This window comes from Pterocles gutturalis, unplaced genomic scaffold (genome assembly GCF_000699245.1).
Source record: "Pterocles gutturalis isolate BGI_N339 unplaced genomic scaffold, ASM69924v1 scaffold8786, whole genome shotgun sequence".
Taxonomy (NCBI): domain Eukaryota; kingdom Metazoa; phylum Chordata; class Aves; order Pterocliformes; family Pteroclidae; genus Pterocles; species Pterocles gutturalis.
The window spans coordinates 60,310-80,872 of NW_010105417.1; the positions used below are offsets into that span (position 1 = coordinate 60,310).

Below are 20,563 nucleotides of genomic sequence, written 5' to 3' on the forward strand. Positions count from 1 at the left end.
CGCTTGCACAACCAAAGAGGTGAGAAACAAACACGTGTGAATACAGAAACCCTTTTAACAGCCCGCTGTAATATTCCCTTTCCTCCAAGCTTAGCAAATGTGCAAAAACAGCCCCACGGGCTGGGAAGTGGCAGCAAGGGTTGGCGTTCAGAACACGGCAGTGCAGGATACAGACATCTATTTACATCACTTAAGTGCATTACCACCTCCCGGTCCCAGGAGTCCCTGCAAACCGCCTCAAACTGTTCAGACGGTTGGCCGAGCTCAATGGATCCTCCTGCCGTTTGGGGGTTTTGAGAATGGCTAAAGTTTCAGATGAACAGGAAGTAATCGATGGTGAGCTCTGAGGCTTTGCAAACACTACTTTAAATGGTTCCAAAAGCAAAGAGCGGAGTGGAACTTGCTGGGCAGGACAGGCAGAGGGCTCAAAATATTCCTCCAGGCTTGTGCTTTGCTGTGAAGCCCCCAGTGCTGCTCCCACCAGCTCCGCCACCCCAGAGCCAGGTTCAGGTTTTGGTTTGAGTGATGATGGTGGCACCAGGGGGGAATCCCTGTCTGGGGACTGCAACCCAGCAAGGCAGAGCTGATGCTTCAATAAAACTGCTGAGAGGAACCGCTGCGTGCCAACAGCGGCCAACCCTGCAGAGAGGGAGAAACCCACCCACAATCCATCAGCCAAACACACGATGGAGAAATAAAAGCAGTTAATGAACAAAACCCTCGCAGACAAAGTCATGTAAAGAAGAAAGAAACCCTCTGACAATGAAGTCTGGGGAATGAATGAACCTGCTCAAGGATCCATCTCCCGCGCGTGAACCGATGTCAGCGTAACGCACGGCACACCTGTGCTGAATGGGAACTTTATCTAAGGTTTGGTCTCTGATGTTGGGCTTAATTCTCAACATCCTCTAGCTTGCAGGACTATTTCTGCAGAGGAATGATAAGGGCCACAAAAAGACCTGAAGAGAAAGCTCATTTACCTGCAGACAATGAACAGCAAAGCTGTAGTTGTACAATCACACCGCTGCAACTCTGCTGGCGTAACAGATCCATGCAGGTACTCCAGCAGAGCAACTCTTCCTTGGTGCAGCTTACATTGCTTTCAACATCCCATAACTAAGCCGTATGAAGATATATGCCTAAAACACCACCGTTATTTTCTTACACCAAAACAGCCACATAGCTCCAGCTGATCTCCCACGGAGAGTGCCCTCCAGGAGGCAAGAATCCATGGCCATATTACCCATTTCTGGCAGCCACAGTGTAAATGAATGGCTGATTCCAGAGCATCAACACATCCAACCCATCCTTCCCGTGAGCAGCCACAACTCCACAACCCGTGGCCTCTCTAAGTGCACCGGACACCGTGTGTCCTCCTCTCCAGCTCACGCTGCAGCCCCAGCTGCCGGCGCGGTACCTGGATCCCGGCTCCTTCGGGGACCGTTATCTTCCAGACGCAGTTGAGGCTGTTCAGGTACGGCTCCGGGAAGCCGGGGGACAGGATGGTTCCTTTGCGTTCAGTCAGGTTCCCACCACACGGCACTGCAATAAGCAAAGTGATGCTTGGACACCGAAGGACTTGGCTTTACACTCAAACATTCTCTTTAAAACATCTGCCCAAGGACAAAAAAGCAAATGGAATTGGCTCACGATTTAAGAGTCAGATTCGTATGAATAATCCTCTTTTCAGCAACTCTTCCATAATTTCTAACACAAGCGGCACACAGCCCTTAGGTACAGCAGCCATCAGACTGGTTCTTTCGGAGCTGCTCTCCTCCAAAGGAGGTGAAAATCAGACAGAGCTGATTTATTCCAGATGCTGTCCCAGCTCCCACAACCAAGTATTGGATCAAAAGGTCCCTTCCCTGACACGTGGGGTTAATTGCCCTCGTTCACAGGCAGGCTTGGCTTTGGTATGTACCTGATATGAAACAGATTTTTTGTTTTGTTGCTATTTTGTTTTTCTCTTCTTGGTCATCAGCTGCTTTTTTTTTTTTTTAAACCATCCCAAAGGATGCAATTTATTTTTCTAGCACAAATGGCTGAACTGCTTTGTCTTTTTATCCCCCCAAACCCAAAAGGCACCTACCCACGCAGGTGGGCACCGAAACATTCCACTGTGCCAGCGCCCCGGGCATGGTGAGGCACTCGATGGTGCGCGAGCCCTGCAGCGCGTACCCGGCGCTGCACTCGAACCGCACCACGGCCCCCACCGCAAAGTCGCTGCCCAGCCGCCGCCCGTAGCGGGGCTCCGGGACCGAGCTGCACTGGGTGGCACTGGTCCGAGGAACCGCTTGCGTCGCAGCCAGAAGAAACCAGCAGGTGAGCGTGCAATTGCAAAAGGAAAAATAAAACAAACGAAAAAAATGGTTAGAGCAAACATTTTGGAAGTAGTAACTGTCAAATTAAAAACCAACACAGGAATGGGATTGTACCCAAGAGCGGCTGAATCCAAACACGACCATTGAAAAGAAAAAGAACTAACATTTCATTCAAACTTTTGTCAATACAAATAATACCTGAAATAAAAGCAGCTAGGACATCACAGAACCACGCATGCTTTCAGAAAACTTATCACCACATCGGAAAGGTCATTTCCAAATGGGGAAACCCAGGGACTCAGCAGGGACTTCCCAAAAAGCTGGTGTGCCATACGATGCTAGAGCCTCAGCAGAAAACCCTTGAGGTTTCCCAGCTCTCTTGGCCTCGTTACCATGAACCTTAAGCAGTCTTCTCCGTGATGGGACGGGGAAGAGAAAGAAAAGGGGAATTTAAGTTGTGATGCTGCATCGCCAGCTGTTGAAATCACCTGCGTTCCTGTTCACTACTGGAAACAACAGAGAACAAACGGAGAGTCTGATGGATAAGTGAGGGGAAGAACAAGTCAGAAGTGTCTATTGCTGGGAAGAAATAAATTCATGTTTTTCTGTAAGCTGCTTTAAAATTTATTAGTGTTTAACGTCCCACTTGCTAGGAGGGGATGAATGTGGAGATGACGAGCACATTACCTATATTGTTTGATTTTAACTTGATTCAAAGAGATGAACACCAGACCCGCGGTCAAAGGCATCACACCCCAGCTGATCAGCACGAGGGGGAAGCCCGAAATGTGCCAGTGGTCTGGGGAGGGCAGGAAGGATCCAGCTGGGAGGATGCCCTACTTTGGGCACATCTAAGATAGCCAAAATACTCGCGGATCTGAACTACGGTTGTTTCACAATAACTAGGCAGAAATTCAGGAGAAGGAATCTCTGGATACTAGACAATGCAAACCACGCCTCCCTTCGCCCCCGGAGAAGGCACAGGTTGCTGCTGCCTGTCCCCACTCCACAGCTGGTGAAAGCCTGGCGGAACCACAGGCAACTCCACAAAGCACGTGGGTGGGAAAGCTCTTCTGTTTTCCCACTACTCTGTGCATCACTTTCTATTTACCGCTTTCAAAACCTCTAAGTGGGACTCGCCCGATGCAACGCAAGCTGTTACTGAAAGGAGCAAGGGGCCAAAGTTTGACAGCAGGAGACCTAAGCCTGTGACACACCGAGAGGAAGGATTTCACCGAGCTGCCAGACGAGTGTTCAGCTGTTTACACCGAGAAATGTGCTGAAATGTCAGCGGGGAAAACGGCTTGGGTAGAAATCTCAAGAACTCGCTGGGTACCCAGGGCACGATTCAATGAGATACCTCTGATGCTCATCCCGGGACGTGCGAGGGTGGAGGCTGAGGGAAAATGGAAAGTCTGAATACGAAGTACCTACAGGAGCCAGACAGCCCTGCAAGATCACTGCTACCAAAATCATCTTCATCTCCTGGGACATCTCCTGTTTGGACAGAAAGTGCGCAAGGACCCGCCGACACCAAAAGCAGCTCAGGACACTTCAAGACGTGGCTGGATTGTGACCATCATCTCAGGACACCTCCAGAACACAACGGTACTCACCTTGGTAGACAAAATGAAAACCTTTGGCTGTAGATTGACCCTTGGAACTAAATTTGATGAGAATCTGGTTGGTGGTAGCCAACGGTAATGATTCACCTAGATGAGGAGAAAGAGATGAAATAGCACAGACAGATTCCAGCACCGGCTGCACCGATGGGCTGCACAGAGCAAGGCGCTGCACGGCAGGCTGGATGGGCAGCTCGCTCTTCCCAGCAAGGACACAGTCCCTACCTGTATGAGAGCCCGAGAGCGAGCTGAGGAGCCGGGAGTGCTGGTTGGGGCCATCGTGGACTTCGATGATGTCGTTGAGCGCGGTCTGGAAGAAGGCGAACTGCCCGAAGACCACTGCGGAGAGAGGGAGGGCGGTGGGTCGGGGCGGGCGGTGGGACCAGCCGTGCTGCCGGCCCCGCAGCATCTCAGCTGCTTTTATTGCAGGCAAAGACGAGAAGGGCCTGAGTGACAGCCCTGGAAGAGGGGAGCCCTTTATTTATCCACAAAGCAGGCATAACAGAAGCAGCAACCAGCCTCCCCCATGTTCACCTGCCAGTACGCTTTAACACTGATTCAGAGGCCAAGAGGGATTCTTTTCTGAATCATCCCATTTGCCTGCCTACATAACACAAGGTATATAATTTCACCAACCGATAATTATTATTTATTATTTGCATTAAAACCTCTGTCATGAAGCAGGCTCCTGTTGGGTCAGGCATTGTGCAAAACCCGAACAAAATAACAATCCCTGCTCTGAAGAACTTAATTTCTAGCTGGAACCTCTCTGGTCAAGGAGGACCGCTGGTAGGGAGGGAGGACACTCGCTGTTTCATTAACAGTCAGTCCTAAGCCTGTCTGCAGAGCCTGGAGCCACGCAACACTCTGGGTCTCACTGCATCCATCGTCAACGCACCCAGGAGCTGGCAGAGCTTATAAAAGCGGGGAAAATAATAAAGGGAAGATCAAAGTGATTTTTTAGCTACAAAGATTTCAGTTATTTACCTTTGCTTTTCAGAATATAACAAGTTTTTTTCTCTAAAATCTGTACGTAGAAGATTTTTTCCTCCCCTTTGTTTCCTCTCCTAGGTTTGCACTTTCAAGTGCCCAGTTGCAGATTCACAAGCTGAGAGGTCTCTCGCTGTGAAATTCATCATCCCCCCCAGCTACACCATTTGTTTCCTGCACGTTCCGGTTTCCAGCACAGCTTTGATGCTGGGAACACTGAGCAAGTGACGACAGCACAGCCTGATGCCTGAGAAGCGAAGGAGACGGGAAACGCCTAACATTCGCTACTAATGGTTTTCCTGCTCGGTTTTAATGAAGCTATTGAAAGGTAGCAGGTGGAGGAGAGAAACTAATTTAGCTGTCATCCCACCGCAGGCAAAAGTCAGACTTGCAGATCAGACTGTCTAGCCCTCTAGTTATTGTGTTTCTGCAGACAATTTCCAGCTCGGCGCTAGTAAAACAGGTTAAGAGGTGTAAGAGCAGCGCCGCGTTTCATCAGCGAGATCCAGGGACTCGGATGTAACCTACACGCACGCAGGCAGAAGGGCAATTCGAGCGAAAGGAGCTCAGAGCTGACGTCTACACCAGGTATCCGTATTTCACACCTCGCTATCCTAGCGGAGGAAATCACAAACGGCTGAAAAGACCATAGGGACCAACGAGATCGATACGATGCGCTGAGCAGCCGTATCCAACACCAGAATTGACAGACCTTCACCTGCCAGAGCTGTCAGCGCAAGTGCTCTTGAAGAACTTTAAATTCCCTTCAAACAAGAAAATATGTTAACCAGCACCAGGATCCAGCCAGCTGCCTCAAAGGCTTCTAGAGCATCCATCATTCTCGCATTCAAGCTCCGACCAAAACCAAGCAGCGCTGGAGTCTATAAAAAGAACGCTGCTCCGTTTAAATGGATCTGGCTCTTGTTTGGATCTAGTTCTAAAATTTCATTTACATGTTACTTAAAAACAAAGATTACTCACGAGCACCATAGCTGCACATCCACAAAACTACACATCCATGTGCCTCTCTGCGCAGACAGATTATTCAGCAGCACAGTTAGCACGTGTTTACGGTAAATACACCTTGTACTCTCGGAGGTCCTCTGAGTCTGCTGCTGGCATTAATCACTATGAATTTTATTTTTGCTGATTTTTCAACTCTGCATGACTGGATATAGTGCAGGGAGCCACAAGATGGTGGTTTTTGTTAGGTTTGGGTTTTTTTTTTTTTTCTTGTCCCCTCATTTTTCACAGATTTTGAAATTCAGAAAATTGCCGTCATCCCTCCTGACTACAACAAAGTATAAATAGCATCCAACAGTGCCGCTGACTATCTTCCACTCTCCCTTATCTCCCTTTATATATGCATTTATTCTGCTGCTTTGTTCTAAGAAAAAAAACCAAACCAGAGAGTTGCACAGCCAGGAGAAGAGATTTTCAGGTGTTTGAGAATCTGTCCAAAACCAATACCATAGTCCTTGGGCACAACGATGGAGTACAAGCAGACTTGTCCGCTGGTGTAGTTCTGGGGGTAGTTGGGAGAGAGGACGACGCCGTCCGAGCCCGTGTACTGACCGCCACAGGGTGCTGGAAGAGAAGGGCAAGAAGAGATCACTGAATTCCCCCTTACCAAACCTGCCTTAAAATATCAGCTTTTTATTCTGCTGCTTTGAGATCCGTCCTGCCCACACGCTGCAATCCTGGGCAACGGCAGCTGCCCCCAGCCACGATCGATTCTACGCTCCAGGCACTGCAGCGCTCGCTGCAAGTTCTTATTACGAAAAATAAGCCTCATCCTAACCCGGGCTCATGCCTGCTTCACATTCAATTATCAAGACCGCGCCAAGGCTCCGGGATGCCGTGGGTGGTGGTGTAGCGGTGATGTGCGCTGCTCTCCACCCGACCTGACAGCTCAGCACCCGGCAGAATGCGCTCCCACTCTTTTCGCCCTTTCTCAGCGGCAGGAGCCCGGCTCCAGCAGGAACAGCATCCTCCCCACCAGCGCCTTTCCGAGCCGGTGATTTCCTTCTTCCAGCCACCGCAGACTGACGGCTATCCCTCGGCTTGCTTCTCAGATTAAGGTCTGACTGCAAACCCCTCATTTAAACCTTTTTCTCAAAAGGTTTCACAAAACAAAAAATACCCACAGAACCCCTACCACCAGCTTCTGTTTTCTCAATAAACTCTGATTGCTCAGGGAAGCACACGCTTAAGGGCTTTGATTAGTGGGGACCAGGTTAAGCAGATGTTTAAGTGGCTTCCCGAATCCTGCCCTGCACTAGGGACACAGGGTTTGTCACCCACATTATCTCTTGTGTCCAGTTTTCTGCCTCTCTCAAAAGAAGGTTCAAGAAACCTCATATGGGTCAGTTCTTCCTGACCTCTGGGAGTTAAAAAATTTGAAAAATTATGAAGCACGGAGAAAAACCCTCTCTCTCCCCCCGCAAGAAGCTCTGTGCAAAAAATAACACCAAGCTTTTCACAAGGATAAACCGCTGAAGGGTTTGGCCATGGGCAGGTCTTTCCCTGCTCGCCCTTGGGTCTTACCTGTACAGGTGGGTCGAGGTTTGTTCCACGTGGGTTTCCCATCCCCTCCCATGACGCAGGTCAGCGTGGAGACCCCCTCAATGTCATAACCCCCGTCACAGTAGTAGGTGATCGTGGATCCCAGCTTCAGATCCGTGCCCACTCGGGTACCGTTCTTAATGGATCCGGGATCGAAGCACGACTCTCGGGGGTTTTCTGCGAGAGAAAATTGCCAACATCTTTACTGGGCTGATAGAGCTACTCTAAAATTTCGGTTTCTTGGCTTTTCCCATCTGGGAATCCCACTTAAGTACATCACAAAGACCAGCACCGTTTGCAGAGCTTCGATTTCAAGCATTCTCTCATGCTGCTGAATCTGGGGAATGATATGGGTCAGATCCTGATCCGGACTATTCTCTGATGCTCTGCTCCAGCACCAGGATATTGGAAGAAGGAAGGCTTCAGTTCACAAACACTTTCACTGGTACCCAAAATCCAATCAACGAGGCAAAGCTTTAACTATTTACACTCACTTTCCTTTCTTGCACAGGGGACAGGCTGCAAAGAACTTCGCAAACCAGGACGTATCAACACAGACTGAGCATGTAACATATTTCAGATGTGCCACAGCTGTTTGCACTATCCCGTTGACACCTATCACTCCCGTATCTAAGAGCTGTCAGCTCTCACCATGGAAATGCAGTGCCATGTGCTAGCTGGTTGACTCTCCAGATGTGCAGCATGGCTGCAATTATGGCAAAATGATTACAAGCAGTTAGACAAAATGAAGACATTTTTCTCTGTTCACTATGCCCTGCAGAGTTAAAAACCCCATTTACATATGAAAATTCCAGTAAAGACTACAGAGCTGTCAGGACTTGATATTTCTTTCCTTCTTCTTCTGAGGGCTTTTTTCTTTTTTTTTTTTTTTTTTGGGGGGGTTTTTTTTTTTTTTTTTTTTTTTTTTTTTTTTTCCTTTTTTTCCCCTCTGTGCAATATAATTAGAGCCTTTGATTAATCCTGCTCTTTTGTCATTTGGAAATTGCTCATTAAAGATGAGGGCTTTTCTGAGAGCAGTGGGTCTGTGAACAATTATAATGTGTTTAAGCATTAAATCACGAGCTTTCAGTATTTGGGGAAGGGGTGGAGGGAGAAATAGAAAACAGTAAAGCCCCCAGATCTTGCTTTTGTTTCTTCCTTTGCAGTGAAAAACAGGATTAGCTCTATGGTTTCCTTTACACCTGTACCACTAGCTGGTGATCCAGGCAAACAGGGCACACAAGGAGGGGAAATGTTTCCCCTGAACCCAGAACCGAGCCAGGGGACTGAAGATGAGCAGTGCAGCTGTGTGGTCCAGAGTCCACTGCAGCACACTAGCAAGTGCAAATGCTTCATCTACTTTTCCAAAATATTTTTTCACTCCACTAATATTCACTTTCAGACCCTTCCGTACAAAAGCTGCACCCAGGGCTTCCTTCTGGCCACTTGATGCCTCTCGTTATCCTGGATGGTCTCACTGCCTTTCATCTCCCGAGTGTGGCTCCAGCCTGGCCATCAGCCTCCCCCCCGCTGTCGGACGTCTCTGCCGCATCCTTGATCTCAGCCTCTGCTCCTGCTTTGAAAAACCACCACATCCAGCGCTCAAGTCACTGTCGACTGCTGGGAAAAGGCTGGTGGCTGATTGCTGAGCAACAGCCCCACTGCTTTTGTTGTGTTTTCCTCGTTCTTGCCTGTTTCTCTGTTCCCTACAGGGTCCGTGCCTCCAGGGACACTGCTCGCCATTGAGGACGATGCATCCTGACCCCCCAGTCCCAGGCGCATCTCCAGCCGAACGCTCCTCTGCAGGGGAGCTGCCCCGACGATCCCCAGCAGCAGGGTACAAAGGGAGGCAGGAGCTCAGCTTTAAGGATGGGTTTGCTCGCACGGTGACAGCAAAAGACTCGTGGAGGGATGTGGGAAAGCCACAGCTTCCCCAGCCTTTGATTTACGAGGCTGTGAAGTGAGGACAGCACGGCTTGCCCACTTGGAATTAACATTTGCTTTTCACTCAGCCACTTGAGAAATCAAGGACTTTGCCCTGCTGTCCCAATTAACATGGATTCAGGCTGCCAAATGTTTAGGAAAAGAGTCAAGACAAAAACGCCACGAGAGGCGGCTCATTAGCCCCCAGAAAGCAGAGATCTGCTGTGCTTCCCCTCTCCTTTCCCAAGGAAAACTCAAAGCCTGCACGAGCCCCTAGACCAGGAGCTCAGGCTTTCATCCGCGAGCCCGGCTGTCCACCCAGCACATCCCGAACGCCAGAAATCGTGCAGAAGACAGGTTTTCACAAAAGTCATTGAATACTGAAGACAAGACAAATTCCATCAGCATCCCCCAGCCCAGGGGCAGCCTGGGCATCCCGGTCTGCTGGGATCTGCCATGGCTCGCCAGGAGCCCGGCACGCTCCGACTCATCCCAGCGCCACGGACCACCCTTCCAAAGGACAGACCTGGTTTGCAAACACAAGTCGCTTTAGGGTCAAACGTCACCTCCCATTTCCGACCGTTTTAACAGCGAGCAGTCCTGGATGTTTTTAAACAGCTTCCCTTGCAATGGATTTTACAGAACAGTGTTTCTGTGGGGAATTTCCACCTTAAATAACCTGTAAGTAATGCTGAATACATGTTTATAAGCTCAGGCTGGGAAAAATGGTTCTGGCGAAATAATAACTGATTTGAAACAAGGCTTGGGGCTTGGGGTTTTTTTTTTTCCCGTTCCTTTGGAAGGGTGAAAAGTAATCAGTTTTGCTTCATTTGCTTTCAATTTCACGCCTCTTCACTTCTGGCCCACAACAGAAACAGAAAGTAATAAAAAGCGTGAGAAAACCTCCTGCTTTGGAGTGTCCAACCTGGAAACTCCTTCCTACCCTCTGCCCCAGGCACGAGGAGCCAAACCTGACGATGCACCTCGGGTCCCATGCAGCCCCAACCCAGCTGGATAAGCGGCTCAGATGGAGTCAGGGACTGATGGAGTCTGACCCGCTTCTGTCTCCATGGCAACAGGTCCCCAACACTCACAAAATATCATTGGGGGGGTGGGGAACAATTTGGGAAAAGCTCTCAAAGTGACGAGCCTGCCCTCTACATTACTAACCCAGGGCGGTCTCAATTGAAAAATACCCGAGTCCAAATGCGTAACATGTATCTTGGTAAAATCTGTGTGGTTTGTGAGATGCTGCAATGCCAACTGGTTATTGGAATCCAGCTGATTTCTCAATGAGAAAAGAAAACCTTCACTTGAGAGGTTCATCCCCAGCCAAATTTAAGAGAGTCTCTGTTAGCATTTTCTGGCAATGGCAGCCTCACGGCAGACCCTCATGCCAAGGGGTCGTATAAATTGACTGGAAACAGTTTGTGAAACTCACCCAGTCTTGCTCTGTAACCAGAAACCTCCCAAGTATAACCAAGACACACAAATGTTATCGTAGTTCAAACGATAACACATGTAGAGATACCGAGTTTAAAACCCTTCGTTTTCTGTAGCTGAGACACTTAAAAAAAATTCCTAAGCAACAACTGGCAAAAGAGATAAAATCTGGGTATATTGTGAGCCGTGGCTTTCCTGTGCTTAAGCTTTTGTTTTGTAATCGTCCTTCCTATTCTGTAATCAAGATCTTACCAACCTTTTGCTTTAGTAGATTAATAACTGCTGGGCTCAGGAACACAGCACACTGCCTTCACAGGAACGGCAGCGGTAACCAAGCTGCTGCTGCGAACGTGTAACACGAGGGGTTATAACTCCAACAGGATGCCTGGAGCAGAGCATCGCTTCGTCTTCGTGAACCAGCCCGAACCCAGCAGCTCCTCCCTACTGCGAAGTCATTCCGAAGAATAAACGCCTCCCCAGCTGAAATCCCAAACTCTTGCATTTAAGTTTCACCTGACCCCTGAACCAAGCCAAGGCAGCAAAGCAAACCAGACCTCTGGCAATCTCAGTGTGTCTGGGCAAAGCACACGCAGGGTTTCTTTGCTGGTAACCTTCGTTTGATTTTTCATTCTGCTGCGCAGCTGACGGTGCATCACGGGCGCAAAGCAAGGATGTGTGTTCATCTATCAGAAATCCTGCTGCTGTAGCACATACCCGTGCAGCTAACCCGGGAAACCGCCCGGCTGAGGATCTGCCCTCAAACACCCTTCTGCAGCATCACAGCCCTCCCGCTTCCCTGCCATGCAAAAAAACCCTGGCGTAATAAAAGTCAAATTTATTCTTCTCTCTCTGTTTTTCTCCATTCCTCCCAGCCCCAGAGGACAACTTTCTCTTGAAGAGCCATTGCCCCTGAAACCATTCCAAATGAAGTGCTGAGGCTGTTTGAAATTCACCCAACACACCGCCGCTGCAGGCGAGCCGTATGGTCCCAGTCCCAGCGAAGATGCAGGATTTCAAGGAGGGACTGACAGATGGCTGCTTTGCTTTTTTTTTTTTCCTCCCCTAAAACATTACCGAAAGAGGACTACGAAGCCCCTGGTAATTAACAGAACTTCGCACAGGGCTGACACAGGTGATGGATGGCGTTTAGGGGAGCCAGGGGCAAACACCTCCGGGGCTGCGGCACGGCCCAGGCACAGAGACGGTGTCTTTGAACTGTACTTGGGATTCCTCGCTGGCAAGGAGCCGAGCTCAGCATTTGATTTATTTTTTTTTTTTCCACACATGCTCCCTCCTGCATTTCTTTTCTTCTTCTTCCGATTCCCCAAAGTTCTATTTTCTGCTGCTTCTCAGACCTGAATCCCAGGTTCCTTTTAAAGTGTGGGGAAATTAATGAGCAAACTTAAATCCTCATTCTCCTCTCCCAGCAGTTTGGCTTTGTGGGAAGCATGTAGGCGTGATTAACACTGTAGGAGTGTTTAGCAGAAAAACGCATCACACAACCACCCTAATTTAATGAGATTTCATCTGTTAACTACTTTCTGGCTGCCCAAAAAGAAAAGGGAAAAGCAGAAAACCCAAAACTTACTCTTCACTAAAATTAATTCTAACGAGAGCAGGAAACGTTTAATCTCTCGCATCTTAAGCTGTGCTAATTGTCTTTGTCTTATTATTTCATAACAGAGGGAAACTCATCTGTTCAGCGTAACTCAGGGGAATTGCCGCTTCGCTATGATTTAACCTCTGGTCAGGTAAATTCAAAAACAGAACCACAGACCTTAGGGTGCAGGAAGAGAGAATTGCTCCAGCAGCCCTGAAATCACAGCAGCAGCCCATCAGCAGGAGCTATTACTGCTCCCACAGCACACGGTTGGGCCAACAAGGCTCAACAGCCCGTTTCGCAGCATACGCCGCGGATGCAAAGCCATGTTTCATAGTGGCACGCATCCAGTACATCTAAAGCCATCAATGCTTTTTTCCCATACTGTAAACTAGTTCCTAGAGGCCAGAGCAGGCTTCAAGAATTGTTTCTTTCTAGCCCTGTTTTTTTTTTTTTCCAGTTGTTAAACCTTGTCTCCATTCTGCACAATCCTGGCGCACCAGATCCAGCTTTCCAGGGCGTATTTTTTTTACTACAGTTTGTAACAACTCCATTCTTCCACCTGCCTGATGCACAAACAAGGAACACATTGCCAAGCCTGCCTTTTTCTCCCCGTCTCCCAGAACAGCAGTGCCAGGTCTGCCACTTCTCAGCTTCCTCCACTGACAGAGAGCTGAGAACACCCCGGGAAAGCTCTACCCACCGCCCCTGCCTCCCTCCGTCAGAGCTGCAGCGCCACACAACGTTCTACTGCCTCCTCAAGGAAGGGAAAAAAGCCACTGCTTTAATAACAGACACCCGTGAACTCACTAGTCTGTTCATTTTACTAATGATAGTTTTTAAGTAGATGCTTTAGAATCTTAAGTGAAGCAAAATGCAGATTTCAGGAGAGCTCCATTGACTCAAGAGACGGAGCATCCCCTCCCCTGGTCCCTGCCTCGAGATCCAGCCACCCATCCTTTGGTGATTCAGACCGAGATCCCATATTGGATATCTCTCTACCTCCTTTTCTTGGACAAAGCCGCTCTTGCCACCAAGACTAAATCTTAAATCCATGGCAATGCGGAGCATTCCCAATAACCAGCTAACAGCTCAGCACCCCCCAGGACTCTGCAAGCTCCAAGCTGCAATGAAGCAGCACATCCTGCTCACGGAAAAGATGGAACTATTTAAATTCATTGTGGAGCCAGAAAGATCACAAAGAATACAGCCTGGACAAAAATATATACTTTCCAGGAATTTCCCTGCCATTTTCTACAAAAAAAAAAAAAAAAAAAAAAGAAAAGTCAGCTGGACCAGGTGCCCCCCGGGCAGCTCTTACCTGTGTACTCAATGACAAACCCGGTGTTGCTGACCGATGCATCGCTTCGGAAGGCCAGGAACAGGCTGTTACTGCTGCTCTCTATCCTCTCAGGCAGCTGGGAGCCGTAAAAGCTTCCGATCAGGGGGCTGAGTGAATCGGGTCCATCGTAGATGTGGAGGAAATCGTAGCCAGGCTCCAGATTGAAGCTGCAAAGCCAAAGGGAAAGCGCTGGAAGGATGAGCACGCCACAGCATCCCTGGGGAACACAGACCGTGGTCTTCACTACCCAGGACTGCGAGCTGGTCCTGCCAGGCTTGGTCTGGTTCCTCCAGAGAGGAAAGGACCCACGCACAGACCCGGTTCAGCCAGGCACTGCCTGCCACTGGAGTCCCCTCCCTGTCCCCACGCCGAACCGAGGAGCTCTCGGGTACGTACGTGTTGAACACCAGGGCGATGACATAATCGGGGGAGACGGTCAGCTGCCAGTCGCACTCCTTCCCCGGCGGGTAGGGCTCCGGGTACTGCGGGGACAGGATCACTCCCGCCGGTCCCGTCAAGATACCTCCGCAGGGAGCTGAAGGCATCAAGCAAAGGGATGAGGCTTGGTCTTAGAGAAGCTTAAAAAACCATCGATGAGATGCAGGAAAGGAAAAAGCAAGCAATGGAGAGATAAGGGGACAGGGAGGCAGTTTGCAAGGCTGACCGATATGGAGATACGTATTACGAGAGCTTGTAGCGGCTCTCCCAGGGCTGAGGGCTCTATTATTCCAGAGAGGGCACACACAAACAGGAATGCAGCTCTGGATGCTGCTACAATCTTCCTAAGATATATACGGGACTCACTACAAGAGAGAGCTGCTTTATGCTTTTCTGTTGCATTTCTTTAGGCACCTCCTGGTACAAGTCTGGGTGGTTGCTAAATAAGTGAAAACATGTGGTCTGGGACTAATGGCTTCGTCGTGTTTATGACAGTCACCAACGCATTAAATGCCAAGCTGACTGAAAAATCAATTATTACTTTTTTAAGGCTGAAAGTGCCTTGCACATATTTCCATATTTCCCAGGATGTGGGAAATACTCAGGATTGATTTATTGCTGTCAGCCTTTTGCAGTCTCTCCACGAGGGTCGATGCTCTAAGGTTCCCCCCGTTGCTCAGATCAATCCTCCCAAACCTGGGATGGGGAGAGAGGGAGGGAAGAGCAGTCCGTGTTAAACACAAGTATCTGATGCTAACCAGCCTACACTGAGTAGGAAACGACCTGGCACGAGAGAGAACAAAACTTGGAAGGATCTTCAGCCAAGTCCCATTGCAGGCTACTGTCATCCCTCTCGAACAGACAAGGAAATCCCAGCACAGACTGGGGAGAGGTTAGCTGAAGGTCATGCACAAATAACCTGGAAGAACCACAAGCATCTCTTCTGTGTCCATTTACCTTCATCGTAACCTATCCAGCCTGTAAAGTCAGGGGAAAATTCCAAAGAAACTCCCGTACACAGACTCATTTTTGAAAAGCCTCAGGGAGATGACTGTTCAACACCCTCTGATTTCTTTGAAAATCCCACCCATAGTCTCTGAAGGATTTAAACTAGAAGCTGGTCCAAAGCACAGCTGTTTGGAGCTGGCTCAGGATACAGACTTCAAATACCCCAAACCTCTGGGGGCTGTTCCAGTTCAGCCCACATTGTTCAGGGACTGCAGAAGTTGTACAATAAAGACGTGAAAATCTATTTGAAATGCTAAATACAAACAAAACCCAAGCCCTAAATTAAACCCTGTTTTCCAATTCAGCCCTAACTAGGCAGCCTCTTAGTTACTGATATTACTGGCCACTGATTATTCCTCCAAATCCTCTGTCGCTGAAGAGGAGGGAAGGAGCAAGACATTGCTTTCAGCTTTTTCACAGAGCTTATGACTAGTAAAATAAGATTTCCAGCCTTCTGTTCAGAAAGGACCATTTCTCTGAAAGGAGAGCCCAGCTTCTGCTGTGAAAGAAAACTCAACATCAGAACGAGGAGACGGGCAGGACATGCAACAATATGATTAAGTTATAGCTCCACAAAGACTAAAAGGACTGTCTCTATCAGGCTGCAAGGGTGCCACGCTAGATCACCGAGACAGTCATTCAGAAACCAAGTCATCCTGCAGGGACCATAAATCCTGGGAGTGCTGTAGAAGTTTCCTGGCTGGAATTAAATCAGATGTTAGAAACAGAACTAATTGATTGTTCTTGCTTGGGATAACAGTGCATGAACAGGAATGAGGGTTACAGGTAAGTAATTTGTGGCTAGCATTTAATTGGCCAGCAAAATTGATGTTTATTGCTCTTATATGCTTAGCATGACTATTTTTATGTGTTCTGGACATACTAAAAAGAATCACTTTTATGAGCTTCTTTCATTGCTTTATGAGCTCAAGGAAAATGTCAGGTAGTTCTTTCTCGTGACAGAATTTGCTGTCTCCTCATGCAGAAATTACTCACCCACGACCCCAATCCTCTCTACCAACCTGAGTTTTAAAGAAGCCTTCAATCTTGACTTGTCAGGTTAAATATCATCACTTACATTGCAGTATGTCCTAGGAGCTTCCAGTGTGAACTAGATTCTCATCATCCCAGACACTCTGGGGATAAACCTAAAAAGCATTTCTATGAGACGGCTCCTCGAGACATGTACACCTTGTCATACAGCTCCTCCAACCAGGCGGGACTCAGCCCCTTCAGACACCGAAGCCTTGCAGTGAAACAGGGCAGGGACGCCAGTGCGATGGGAGGATGGAGGCGCGCTCGTACCTGTGCAGGAGGGAGGGTCTGGTTGCCAGAAAAACCTGTTCTCGATCTGCACGCAAGTGATTTTGGCCTCCCCTTGCAGCGCGTATCCTGGGTTACACTGGAAGATGATGGAGTCACCTGCCTCTCTGCTGTCACCGCTCCGGCTCCCGTTCTGGGGAACTCCTGGGTCATTGCAGGAAGTGGCTGTGGAAACTGAAGAGTTTAAAAATATATATATTTAATGCATATATTTATATTTAATACAGGTTTACAGCACTGGCTGTACTTAGACCCTGTCCTTCAACAGCTATCCAAGCAATGACTTCGTTCTCCATCAGGATCCCTTAAAGTTGCCACACAAATAAAAACTGGCTTGTACTTTGCACTGAGCATCTGCCACTCCAGCTGGTGAAGGCTCTGGGGAACGGCAAGTTCAAGTGCCCTACACAGAATGCAAGTTGGATGTGCAATTGTGCACATGCACATGTTCAGACATCCACTGATCTGACATGGCATTTTTATAGAATTCGGTGTCAGACACACGCTGCAAACCAAACGAATCTGCTCGCACTTTTCACTTCCCCCGAGAGGCAGAGCCATTTAGCCTTTAGTCCTGTGAAGCAGCAAGCCTGACCTTTCAGAAAGCCGTGTTTGCCTCCCAGTCTCGTTGCTGTGTCCCTCTGAGGTACAAGATGACCCCCTCAGCTCCTTCTTGGCTGGGGACAGCAGCACAGCCTCGCTGCTGGCTGGGCTCAAGCTCTGTCAACGCTACAACTACCCAACAGTCCTGGAGTAACAGCAGTTTTGCAAGCTTATATAGATGGTTAAAGTTCACAAGATCCCAAACTGTGTATTTCTGAGCTTAGGTCTGGCTACTTAGTCACACCTTGTGAACAAAGGCTTTGAGCAGAAGCATTCAATAAGGACCAGTGGAGCAGAGCTTACTTCTGCTAAGGTGATGAGAGTCTATGACACCCAGGCAGTTTAGAGAAAACACTTCTTTAAAAGAGCCAGAGGAAATCCCTCTCTCTCTTGCGTGCAACTGAAGATAAGCGCGTCAGCAGCCCGGTCTGTCCTTCCCGGGAGGCTGAGACACCAGCCTGGCAAAGGAAGAGGACGGCAGAGCTGTGCTGGGTGACACAAAGGTCTCCCCCTCTGTCTTGGTCATCCCAGGAGGTCTCGTATCCAGCACAAACTCTTCCCAAAGAGCTGGCTTGCTCTCCTGGCCATGCAAGACACCCTGAACAGAAAGCTACGGGCAAAAACCTGGGAAAGACAGAACAAGCTCTGATGCTTAGATGTGTCCGAGTCCCAGGAATGTTGTATCATCACTCACCCAGCAGCCTCCTGTCCACTGCCATCTCCAAACCAGGCATCTGCTGGCTGCTTACTGGGCAGGTCAGTGAGGCTCTGCATCCTGGAAACCTCTGTCTGAATACTGAAATACATTACCCTAATATAATAGATAATGAATGTGTTTGCAAGGCCAAGCCTTAGCTAACAGCAGCCAGGATTTAGGCAATGACAGATTGCAGCTGCGTTACCCGTAGTGCTGCTGCAAGCAACGACATCCCTGCAGCCGACAGAGCTTTTTGTGATCTGCATCTCAGGGGATCCAGTTGGAGGGATTTTAAATAGCCTCAGCTTCAGAGACCACTGACCAATTGCTCTCAGAACGCCGGGGGGGAGCTGCCTGCACCTGGTGTCTCTAAGGGATCTGTGGGAACGTGGGGAAAAAATATCTGTAATTCCATCTTGTGCATTCCACACGTGCTGCTCTGCATCGTGCTGCCCAGTTCACCACTGCGAAGGTGACCGTAGCAGGGGGAGCACAGAGAATTCACCTGCCCTGCAAGGACAAAGCCCAGGAGTTTCTCTATTTGCAGAGACTGCACCCAAACTCCGAAATGCAGCAGAGCACCAACGCCTGGCAGACGGCACAGGTCCGGCTATTGCGCTCCATCAGTCATTTGCTCCATCAGTACTTTGGAGCTAGACCTGAAATCGCTGAGCAGCAAAGCTGGGTGTGGATAACGCTGAGGAGCCCATGCCAAGCCTACCTGAAAACTGAACAGCAAAGCCCTGCTTGCTGGTGAAGAAATCGGTGTTGAACTGGAGGATGACAGAGTTGAACGTGCTGTGGACATCGCCGGGTAAGCCGGAGCCGCTCAGCTCTTTGAGGAGGATGCCGTTCTCCACCGGACCGTCCCAGATCCTCAGCACATCGTGGAACTCCTCGGTGTGGAACACCATGAAATGGAGCCTGGGCGGTAAAAGAACTGGAAGTCAGACCACAAACGGAGCTCTGCCTGTTTTCCTGGAAGATTGGAAACGTTCTTGGTACCAGCCTAAGGAACGTGTTCTCTCCGGTTATCTGCAACTCAGCTGGGACAAAGTACTGGAGCCCTCTACCAGGCTTTGTCTGTCTACAAAACCCAACATCTCCTAGTCACATCTCTCCCTAATAAAACCCATCCAGAAACAAAAACCAACCGAGTCGTGCGTACTAGTGTTTGCTGAAAAGTTGGGTCTTTTCTGGTGTTTTCTCCTGAGCAAACAAAGGTATTAATTTCTCCTAAAAATCTTGAGGAACAAGGTAAAGGTCCAAAAGCCCACTGTGGGCAATGGAAACGTCCCCACCCATAGCATCACAGTTGTTTTTACATCAAAGGTGCTCAACGAGGAGCTGTCACACAGCTCATTCAAGGACAGACAGGACACCTGGAGCAGAGAGGAACAGGGGCCGTGAGGAGAGGATGGGGTTGGGCTGTAGTTTCACTGAGCTCTGTAACAGATAAACACAGAAATATTGAGAAACTTATTCTAAAAAGAGAATTAGCAGAAAATGCGCTGGAGACCCTTCAGACAAATTACGTACATCCACCCTGTTCACACATTGTCCCCATGTTGCACACAGCAACAACCTTGGCTGTCCTTTTGCCTTTTTTTTTTTTTTGTGTCCTGTAAGGAAAGGCTTATTGTCGAGGGCCAGCATCTACTGATAAAATGCATTGATTTTTGTTACCTGCTTTCAGATCAAAGAATTTGCTCCTGGCACCAAGCTAATCCTGTGTATCAGGGGAAGAAAGGAAAAGGAAACAACCAACACCGCTCTTAATTAAAACAGCATCATGCTGGAAAATAAACCCTTGGCAGGGTGTTAATGAAACGGGGCAGAAAAGGGTGTGCGGGAGGGTGGCAGATTTGGGTGCAAATTCTGAATGCTGGATTGCAGCACCTCCCAGGGGAGAAGTGGCTGACACAGGAAAGGATTTTGACATGTTTTACAAGGTTTTGGATATTGCAAGACTGTCTCCAGATCAGCTAACAGAATAACTTCAGCAAGAAATAGATGGGAAAGTGAGGCAGGACGAGCCAGCTCCCCAAAATCCACGAGAGAAAGGGAAGGAGAGAAAACAGAAATGAAGCAACTGGCAGCTGGCAATGAAATCACACTGTGCTCCCAACGAGGTGTTTATAATGATGCTCTGAATGCAGATTTCATTTCCTCACTCTGTGTATTTTATAGTTCTGTCTGCCCTGGAGAAAGAGCTACGAGTCCATACGCAGCAAACACTCCCTAGTCCTGAACTGCCTCCAGCGGTGCCCTGGGACACGACAAACCTGGTCCCAGCCTCAGCTCCCGGTGGGACGCTCCTCTCCTCCCACCCTGTGCGGGGGGTATCACCCTGCACCTCCCACCAACCCAACCTCTGCTGTGGAAGGACAGGAAGCAGGTGAATCCAGGCTTTGCAAAGAGCTTTGGGATCTTCCAGGATCAGAAGTACCATCCACGTGTCACTGTTATTGTTACACCTCCCAAAGGCGTTACCAGCTCAGGGCTGTGGCACATCAGGGTTCAGTCCCTTCCACTATGCACTGAAAACGGCAACAGGAGAGAAGGAGTTAATCACCTCTGTGTCCCATTGCCACCTCACCCCTGGGGGAAACACCACTGACAAGGAACCCAGGGTAACGTGGGGGTAACTGGAGGCATGTGGTTCCAAAACAGGGACAGAAATCTGGA

The 20,563-nt window shown here is 48.9% G+C and overlaps 1 protein-coding gene across 1 annotated transcript in view; it reads right to left on the reverse strand.

Annotated features, from left to right (window-relative positions):
* Nucleotides 1–20,563, reverse strand: part of LOC104471884 (CUB and sushi domain-containing protein 1-like) — a gene marked incomplete at its 5' end in the record, with an annotated part of 92,208 nt that overhangs the window by 58,361 nt on the left and 13,284 nt on the right. Inside the window, 10 exon segments of the mRNA XM_010087381.1 lie at nucleotides 1,418–1,542; nucleotides 2,090–2,293; nucleotides 3,938–4,033; nucleotides 4,169–4,282; nucleotides 6,404–6,520; nucleotides 7,481–7,675; nucleotides 13,786–13,973; nucleotides 14,203–14,341; nucleotides 16,558–16,749; nucleotides 18,597–18,799. Coding sequence (XP_010085683.1) covers nucleotides 1,418–1,542; nucleotides 2,090–2,293; nucleotides 3,938–4,033; nucleotides 4,169–4,282; nucleotides 6,404–6,520; nucleotides 7,481–7,675; nucleotides 13,786–13,973; nucleotides 14,203–14,341; nucleotides 16,558–16,749; nucleotides 18,597–18,799 — 1,573 coding nt within the window.